Here is a 9699-nt window from a genome sequence, read left to right as displayed (position 1 = left end):
TACAGAGTTGGGAAGTTGCAATATTATGTAACACAATGTGGCTGCTCTCAGACTTGAAACAGAAAAGCATACATTGTAAGCAAGATGAGATGAAAGGCCATTACCCGATGTTGGCCTCAGCTATCTGGGGTATTGGGAAGGGTGGACTGGATGCAGACCTAACCTGGCTGCTCTCAGACTTAAAGCCATATTTTCACACTTGTCAACCTGAAAATAATACAAAGTAATGGTCCCATAAACAGGATGAGATGGAGATATAAAATTTGAATAATCATACAAGTGGTGTCGTACACATTAACTATTGAACAGGAAAGCTATTTCACGCGTCTGGAAACTGAAAAACTAATCTAAATGGGTTTTCTAATTGATAGCATTTCCAATCACAATGTTTCGATGAGCTTCTGTCTTTATACAGCTAACAGCCTAGGTGTTAAACCAAAGGCCGCCAGCAAGGTGAGAGCCTTACTAGGGAACAGGGTACTGCCTGGTTTCCCAAGTCCTTAGACAGGTTCCTAGGTGCCATCTAGGTTCTGGTTTTTTGACAAACAAGACCTATAAAATTTATTAGGTCTGATCCATGTTGGCATGTTCCATATTTTCAGTTTCTTGTTACTTTGTATTGAAAATATACCAAAGGAAAGTTCCATGGAAGGCATTTTCTATAGAGGGCCATCATTATGAAAGTTTCTAATTGGGTGGCAAAATCTTGATCAGCAAGGTCTCTACTCATCTCATAATGGAAGCCTCCACGAATTTTGACCGTTGAAGTACAGGAACCCCGGATATTCAGGTGTGGTGGTGGGTTGGGGGGGGGGGGGGGGGGGAGTTACAGACTTTGGGGGGGCCAAGGCTAGCAAAATCTCTTAACGATTGATAGTGGAAGAGGACTCCAAAGTATTGGTGGGTTGGCTGAAAAAGGAAGGACCGGTTCATGGCAATATGGCATTACAGTATGAGGGAGACAGGGGATGATAAGCGACATACAGATTCATAATCAGCTGATCAACCAACAGTTTGTCTGCTGCTATGACTATAAAGGGGTTAACATAAAAGAAAGTTGGGTAACAGTTTCGCTGTCTCCGTTGGTGTTTGTTGGTTTATCTTTACGTTTCTCTCTATTTGAGCCGATGGATGGTGTGAGCGTAGTGTTTACTATACACTGTCCTTCCTGAGTTTTTTTGGCAAGTGACAATTGAGAAAGGTGGTGGGTTTTTCAAAATCGATGAATTAGAATTTTTAATCATTTTTTAGTGAAATGAGTTTATATGATTCCATTATGATACATATAAAATTTGTATTTCTTTTGGGAGTTATATGTTTAATAACTTTGCAAGATTTATAAAATTTGTATTTCTTCTATTTATTATGTAATATATATTTTTCATAGATTAATTGGTTCATTACATTAGAGACCCGGATTCAGATTCCACAACTACAATTTCTATTTTTTCTTTTTTATTCTCCCACTTACTCGATATTACTTTCACGTGCTGAGCACGGGCGCCCCTCACTAGTTTATTATTAAAAATAGGTTAGAATTTACACTCAAATCATTCTCATTGACATGGTTTTGCATTAATGCAAATTTATTTGCATTGCAACCAAACACAGCCTTATCTTCAACCACATTTTTGTATTTATCACCTCTCAAGTGCATTTCTTTCATCTTTTGTCTCACGGTCACTGACTCCCTAGTCTCTCTTGCAAAACCCTATTTCTTCTTGGGCTTTATTCGCCTATTCTGCAACTGAAATTCAAGGCTCAGTTTGGAAGCAGTACAAATGCAATATATACAGCATAAATACATACAAAATATAAGGTTTTGCACTCTACATATTTACAATTGTACTCCTTCTAAACTCGGCCTAAAAGGGTAATTCTTTTTTTTTTAACATGATCAAGGTACAAAGAAGACTGAGAAGACTCATCTTTGCTACTTACAACTGGCCATCTCCAACCAACAAATACGTTTGGGTGAACAAAAATGTTGTAAAATGTATGTCTATTCCTCTAATCCCAAATGGGAGTTCTGGCTGGAGATGTTTCTAATACATGGTTGGAATATGTTGTGGGGCACAGATGTGAATTTGTCAAATGGGTGGTGCTATATGACTGTCCATGCAAAACTTTTTATTCTCTCTCTATTGTCTGAAGTCAGATCTCCTACTTACAAGAATCCTATTCACATGACACTACAGCTATACATTGGGAATATCTCCTCATGAATGGTAAATGCAAATACAGGAGATGTCCTCTGTCTTTCCAATCTTCCATAAAGATGGGAGGTATACGTTTTCTTGTTTTTCCATCAATAAGGGATTAAAGAGGTATACGTTTTTGGATAATTTATTTCTACATCATGATTATAAATTGTTAAAAGGTAAGATCTTAAGTTAAGGTGGGGTTGGGAAAAAAAAAACCATGAAAATAGGAGATAAAGTTATAAGTTAACAACGAAAAGAAAGCCCATGTAATATGAGACGTGTTTTTGTTTATTGGAAAATTTCCTAATCCTTTAAGATGGTGAATGGTGGATTTTGGAACATTTATCAATCCATCACGTTTGTGAATTGTGAATTGGTGGGGGTTTATTAGATAGACAAATGGAAAGGGAGAGGAGATATGCCACATGGCCTAATGAAAGAGCTAGAAAAGAGCAAGGGAGAAGGGAGAAAGGAGAAAAAGAGAGAAATATCATACAAAAATAATCTAATTTGTAAATATTTTTAAAATAGTATTATGAAAATTTATAATTATTTTAAGAATTGGATTATTACAATTTAGGGATACTTTATAAATGAAATTATGGGATAGTAGGATTTTAGAAATTTGAAAAAAAAAATAGATATATTTTAAAAAATCAATATTAAATCTAGAGATATTTAACTAATTTACTATTAGATTTTGGACAGATTTCCGGAATTATATGTAAATCTCATCCTTCTACCTATCCCTGATTCAAAACAAAATTATGTTCCCTACCTCCCCTCTGCTGCCATTTAAGATTGGAAAAAAGCATCCTGCTTGGGATGGGGCTGGGCCGCTTTTACGGCCTGATGGGAAAATTGCCATCCCTAAAATTATGAATTTATCACCGCTATATTAAAATCAGTTAATATGGTTGATTGGTTAGTTGGGTTAGTTTTAGCATTAAAAAGCAATAAATATACCGTTGGACCACATGTTAAATTCCTACCAAATGAACCACCAACAGTTGGTAGATAAATGAAAGGGATTTTCACATAAAAACCCTTGATTTATAATGCTATTCAACAGCTTTTATTATCCGAAATTTGAATATTTGATTCTATAATAGTGAATTGAACTCGGATTTACGTATAACCGTATTCGACCCGATCCGTTTGCAATTCTGTTAAATGATTGAAATGGTTAGTTGTGCTGTTGTACACTTGTACTCGCGCCGCGCAGTTGCGCTTAAGCTGTCTGAATTCGTGGCCAGTGCGACGAATCCTCTCCTCACCGTCGGTCTCTCGTTTTGGTTTTTATTTCTCTTAAATCACCATCTTTCTTGAAATTTCTTTGTTTTTTCTTTTTGTTTTCAATTCACTAAAGTTCGAAATGTTGACCTTCATGAATTGGTTTTCTCTCTTGTTCTACTTCTACAGTCAACCACCTACTACACCCCAAAACATGGCAGAAGGGTTGCCCAACTCCATTTACGATTTCACAGTCAAGGTAAGCGTTTGCTCCTTCTCTTCGCGTGTGTTAATCCACGTTATTGGGTTGAACTCTTGATTGTTCTCGTCTTTGTTCAGTGCTCACGCTTATTTCAGCATCTCTCTGGATATATCAGCCAATAAAGTTACTTGTTTCTTTGGGCTGTGATGCTTTTATAGATTCTCTTTGTTGATTAACCTTTATTTTGTTTCATTTTTGTTTTAGATCCGGATGGATCCATTTCAGCCTTATTTTTATTTGTTTTCAAAGTCACGTTTATCTTCCTTTCTGCTTCAACTCCCCCATATTACTGATCAGTGATCACTTTCCTGTTTTGCTTAGCCGACCCTATATAGTTGGGATAAGGCATGGATGACAATGATGCTTAACCTTTTTCCTCTTTTTGCCAGTTTTTTTTTTTCTTTAATTTAATGGCTACATGTTTTTAATCTAGGATATTCGTGGGAATGATGTAAGCTTGAGCACCTACAGGGGAAAAGTTCTTCTTATAGTCAATGTTGCTTCAAAGTGGTATTTGGTCTGATCTAATTTTATTTCTCATGACCATAACCTGGCTTCTAATTATTGATATGTTGCTACAAATTCTTTCTCCATAACCTGAATTTCTGAAACAATGATGAATAAATATTTGCATTTTCCAAATAGTATGGTGTTTAAAAGGATCTACATGTTTGTCTTTTGACCTCAGAGACCAAAAGAATTAAAGAAACCCTCAACCCCCATTCCCCACCACAAAAAAGGGGACAAGTAAAAGGAAGCTTAAGATCCTTATATTTGCTATCTTCCTTTGTAATATAATTTCCAGGTTTCTAAATTACATGTAGAGAACCTCTCAAACTTGGATAACTCTGTGAATCTTATCTATCCAATTGAGGACAGAGCCCAAGCCTCTTAAACTTAGAAAGTTAGAAGAGGGTGTTTGAAATAATCAAAATCTTTTGTTTTGATGACTAAAAAAAAGTATAAATGTTTATACATTCAGTAAGCTAACTTGGCAGAGCATTGCACCAAAAGGATTCAAAGTTAAACTTCTTAACTTTGTAAGCCACCAAATGAGCAACTTTGTTAAACCTGCTATTTACATAATAACATAAACAAAACATGTATAGTCTTACTGAGAAGCAACTTTTTTAATATCATCTAATAAAGCCCAGCAAAACCATGTAATTTTAGACTGAGAGCCATTTAAAGATGAAACTGAGATCTTTTAATCCAACTCCACCACCAAAATTACCCTGATTTATGCCAAGCCTGATTGTTTAAAGCCGAAATAATCAGGACTTAATTTTGTCCCATGAGTTATGGCCTTCTCGTTAAAATTGTTCATTTTTTTATTATTGATGGTATTTTCTAATTAAATCATAGACAGCTTATTTTTGTATTAAATTTCTTATTTTATGCTTTCTTCATGTTTGGTTAGTGGCCTTACAGATTCAAACTACAAGGAACTGAACATTTTATATGAAAAATACAAAAACCAAGGTCTGTTGACCATTCCTGTTGTATAATTATGCTATTTCTATTATTACATTTTGGAAAGTGTCATGTCTGGGTATTACCACTATTGCTGCTATTTCTTGACAGGACTTGAGATCCTAGCATTTCCTTGCAACCAGTTTGCTGGTCAAGAGCCAGGAAATAATGATGAAATTCAGGAGTTTGCATGCACAATATACAAAGCTGAATTTCCCATCTTTGATAAGGTAACCTGGTGAATTGAACAACAAAAAATCAGAAAGAAAATTCAACTAATCTGTAACTATATCAGAGGTTATTAAACAAAGACCATTTTTTCAGGATCTGCTTATCAAGCATCCAAGGTGTTTATATGCTTATTCCTCTTTTCCAAACCACTCATTGGTGCCACCTCTCATGTTGATATGTATGACTAGGATAATCACATTGAGCTTATCAATGGAATCTATGCCTCCTAGGCAGGAAATTTTGACTGCTGAAAATTCAAGCGGATTTGCTGAGCTCCTGGAAAAGCTTTCATGCTAGTATTCTCATTCCATGGTTCTGGGTATTGTAGGTAGAGGTGAATGGGAACAACGTGTCACCCATTTATACATTCTTAAAATCACAGAAAGGTGGGATACTTGGGAACAGAATCAAGTGGAACTTTACAAAGTTTTTAGTAGACAAAGATGGAAATGTTGTTGAAAGATACGCTCCAATCACCTCCCCTCTTAAAATTGAGGTTCAAACTTCAAGCTTTATTAGCTATTTTGTATATCTGTCAAACAAAATTATATGCTTTGTCTGATGGTCCTTTTTCCCTGAATGTTGCAGAAGGACATCCAAAATCTGTTGGGAGTTTCCTAAGTTTGGCAAAGGTGGAATCCATTTTGACCAAATGCTTGTATGAACATGTAAGAGTAGATGAAATGGTGGGCATCTCTGGATAGTGCTGTTCAGGATATTTTTCTTGTAATGATTTACATCTTGTTATGATTCATCAATAAATCATGGGGAAGGGGTTGTATTGCTGTATTATCGGCTACATTATTTCAAATTTCTCTATTTCTTAGTTTTCTACATTTCTTGCAGCAATTGAGAATGAGATTTTCTTTTGATAGTACAATAGTATGTTTTTGTTAGTGTGGTTTACTGCTTCCTGCTGAATGGTTGGATAAATCAAAACTGTCACCTGATTCACGGATACCGAATATTGTTTGGGTGGCAGAGTCCTCTTGGACTGCTAAAACTAGAGTCTATTCTTGGTATTGGATTCACCAGTTGACTTGGATTAAATTAAAAGCACAAATGAGGAAGTAACAATTGTGATGTCTGTTGCATGTCATCTGATAGAGAGCCAGAGCAAGCTCTTCAGTACTTTTACACCTAAGGCTACGGTTAGAGTGCAAAGCACGTATTGGTATAAATACAAATTTGATCAAAAACCATAATGCAAACTTGGTTCAGTTTTGCATTGATACGTTTTATTGTATTTGGTTGTAATGGGTACAAAGACAAATTTCCTATTTTACATTGACCTCCTGCAGAGTTGCTTCCCATTTTGATGCAAAAGTGTTAGAGAAAAATAAAAGTCACTCATTTTCAGTAAGACGTATCCTTATTACCTGCAAAACCAATGAGTACAAATTCATGTAGATTTTGCATTTGCGCTCTTACCAAGTGTCTGGAATCAGGACCCCTCCAATAAAGTAACAAACATGTCCAACAAGGTAAGAACATTTCAAATAATTCAAACCTCTATTTAGGGGTGTCCATTATATGGTCTAAACTGCTAAATCGCATTGAATCAAACTGTAACTGGTGGTTTGGTCTGGTTTAGCCTTGAAACAGTTTGGTTTGGTTTGAGAATTTTTTAAGGCTGCGTTTGGAAACAATGCAAATGGAGTGTAAATCCCGGTTCAGGGTAAATTTGCATTCTGGTTCACTTTTGCCTGTGTTACATTTATGTATTGACAAATGACAGACCAATGCATATTTACATTGATAATAAGATGTAAAAGTATATCAGTAAAAAATAAGTAAATTTGCATTCAAGTGGGCTTCAGATTAAAAAAAAAAATGGGTAAATTACAAAGACCCCCTTGTACTATGGGGTTTGTGACAAAAAACCCCCCTTGTACTTTGTTTTGCGACAAAGACCCCCCTATACTATGACCGTGAGACAAAGACCTCCTTCCATTAGCCTTTCGTCCAAAAAGGTCGTTACAATATTCTTTAATCCCCATGCTATCCTTGTAATAATTAGATGAGAAAAACACTGATCATCTTCCCCGACCTTTTTATACTACCCTTTCGTTCCTTCACATTTCTCTCTCTCCCTCTCACTCCTCTCTCTCCCCCGATCTCTCTTCTTGCCCTTACCCTTAACAGCGTCGGGATCTCCATTCTCCATTCTCAGTTATCACATTTCTATGGTTCTTTCATCAGAGAATTCTACCTCCACACTATGCATGCATCAGGAATATAAAAACACCAAAAACCTATTCTGAAAGGATCTTTGCTGGTTGTCTGTTATGCTTCAAAAAGATAACAAAATGTTGAGAGACTAGGAGGGGCACTTGATCTGGGACTGTGAAGAATAAGGACTAAACGCTAGCTGGTGGTTGCTACACCCTCTAGTAACCTAGGACCTCTAGGAGTCGATGGTCATTAATGGACCATTCTGCTAAGTTGTTCATACCCAATAAGGAAAAGACTTCTTGCCCTTCGCCCTCTTTCAAAATTCAGACACTATTGCTAAACATAATTATTCTTCATATTGGACTGGGTTGATAGTTGAAGGGGATTGTTATTTGTTAATGAGTAGTTAGTCGGTTTCCATTAAGGACGGAAGGTCCTGGAGCAAAAGGCTTTGGCTTCCAAGATGAACTTCTCATTCAGATAGAATACCTAGATATGCCAACAGCCTTCTAGACCAGTTAGCGAGAACATGGGTGAATAGAAAGACAAAGTTAATTGTGGGGAAAGGGGATACCAAGCTTGGGTCTGCATCTATGAATCTGCATGTAGTTCTGTAGTTCTTGGTCCTTAGGGGTTATGGGTCCTTATAACATATGTACTTGCCTGTCATCACCTGCACTAAGCTACCAGGAATGGCTCTAACATGAATATCACTAGTCCAAAATTATAAATGCCAAGCGCAAAAATAGAACCAGCGCAAAGATTTTCAAGGGTTGTTACTATTGGATGTTAGTCTTAAAGTCAAACATGAGAAATGTTATATATGCATGGAATGTAACATAGCCTTTGATCTATTGGGTTCAACATAAAATTTGTCAAGTGGTAGACCAATATGAGCACTGGCAATGATAAAATTCATCGTTCAAAACCACGGTTGATGACTCTGGAGACTATAAGCATCTATCTGGTGATAGAGGATAAGCTTTGCCTTTTCAACTGTTGATGTACTCACTTCAGATTTCTGGGTTCTGAGGCATCAAAATTTTTAATGGATTCTCGATCATGTAGACCTTTTGATTTTATTTGGGAATCCTTTACACATACATGATGATCCAACAGGCGCCCTGGGAAAGGATCGAAGCCAATGTTGGTGAAACACTGGATGAAGTAATGGCTAAATTTGAATGGGTTCAGCTTTATCCAAATGCCAAATGCTTCTGTATCTCAAGCAATTAACTTTAGATCCCCTCTCGCCTCTATGATAACGTTGTCATGTAGGCTAAGCTTTCTAAGAGCTTGAAGTTGGGTGATCTTCTCGGTGATATGGGCAGACATCCTCCCTCCTTTCATTTCGGAGAGTTGGGAGAGAGAAAGAATGAAAGAGAACGGTGAGGGAGGGGAAAAGAAGAGAAGAAAGGGAAAACAATAGGTTAAATAAGTTTTAAGAGAAAAAAAGGCAAAAAAAAAAAAGAAAATAGAAAAAGTTTAGTGGGGTACTTTGATAGTTTAACACATTCCGTCATCTGACTTAACGGTCAAGGGGAGTCTTTGTCTCATGATCATAGTATAGGGGGGTCTTTGTCACAAAACCAAGTATAGGGGGTCTTTGTCATAGACCCCATAGTATAGGAGGGTCATTGTAATGCTTTATTGAAATTCATGTTTGCATCCATTAAAGTTAAAAGTTTATTTGGTAAAAAGGTAAAATTTTCAATGCAAAACTAACCCAACTTTACAATTTATATGAATCATAAAGGATAAATTTCTTAAACTACCCCTAGAGTTTAGAAAATTGATTAACTCTACTCTTTCTATTCAGTATTATACTAAGATACCCCTACTGTTTTTGAAAATTGCCGTCATCTTTAAATCGTAGCAAATACACACAAAAGTCATCTTTGCCCTTACGTTAAAGAAAGGGTGTCATGAGTTGAATCAGGCCATAGCGAAAGGGGGAGTCGACTGATTACATGCTAAATGCCAGTGCTGGTTACAAGTCCCATAGTCACAATTGGGGTTTGACATCGGACAAGGGTAGAGCCAGTGAACGAGCGGAGACGAGGAGATCGATCAAACTAGGGTTATGTACAATTGGGCCCCCGGAAATCAACTATTCACACC

General features: G+C 36.6%; 1 protein-coding gene across 4 annotated transcripts; it reads left to right on the top strand.

Annotated features, from left to right (window-relative positions):
* Nucleotides 1–3351: 3351 nt before the first annotated feature.
* On the top strand, nucleotides 3352–6283 carry LOC148879594 (putative glutathione peroxidase 2). 4 transcript variants are annotated; one of them, XM_088961161.1, is made up of 7 exons: nucleotides 3352–3482; nucleotides 3627–3696; nucleotides 4133–4209; nucleotides 5120–5181; nucleotides 5284–5402; nucleotides 5732–5899; nucleotides 5992–6283. In XM_088961161.1, the coding sequence occupies exons 2-7, from the start codon at nucleotides 3652–3654 to the stop codon at nucleotides 6022–6024; spliced, it is 504 nt and encodes a 167-aa protein (XP_088817287.1). In that variant the 5' UTR covers nucleotides 3352–3482; nucleotides 3627–3651; the 3' UTR covers nucleotides 6025–6283. The 4 variants fall into 4 exon arrangements, 3 of the variants coding, with proteins under 3 accessions (XP_088817287.1, XP_088817286.1, XP_088817288.1); XR_016104291.1 differs by having other exon boundaries at nucleotides 3353–3499; nucleotides 5497–5899; XM_088961160.1 differs by having other exon boundaries at nucleotides 3365–3499.
* Nucleotides 6284–9699: the final 3416 nt, after the last annotated feature.

This window comes from Nelumbo lutea, chromosome 1 (assembly GCF_056320005.1).
Source record: "Nelumbo lutea isolate HS-2025 chromosome 1, American lotus-T2T, whole genome shotgun sequence".
Lineage (NCBI taxonomy): Eukaryota > Viridiplantae > Streptophyta > Magnoliopsida > Proteales > Nelumbonaceae > Nelumbo > Nelumbo lutea.
Note: the sequence above shows the minus strand (reverse complement) of the source record. Positions and strands in the feature narration are given on the sequence as shown.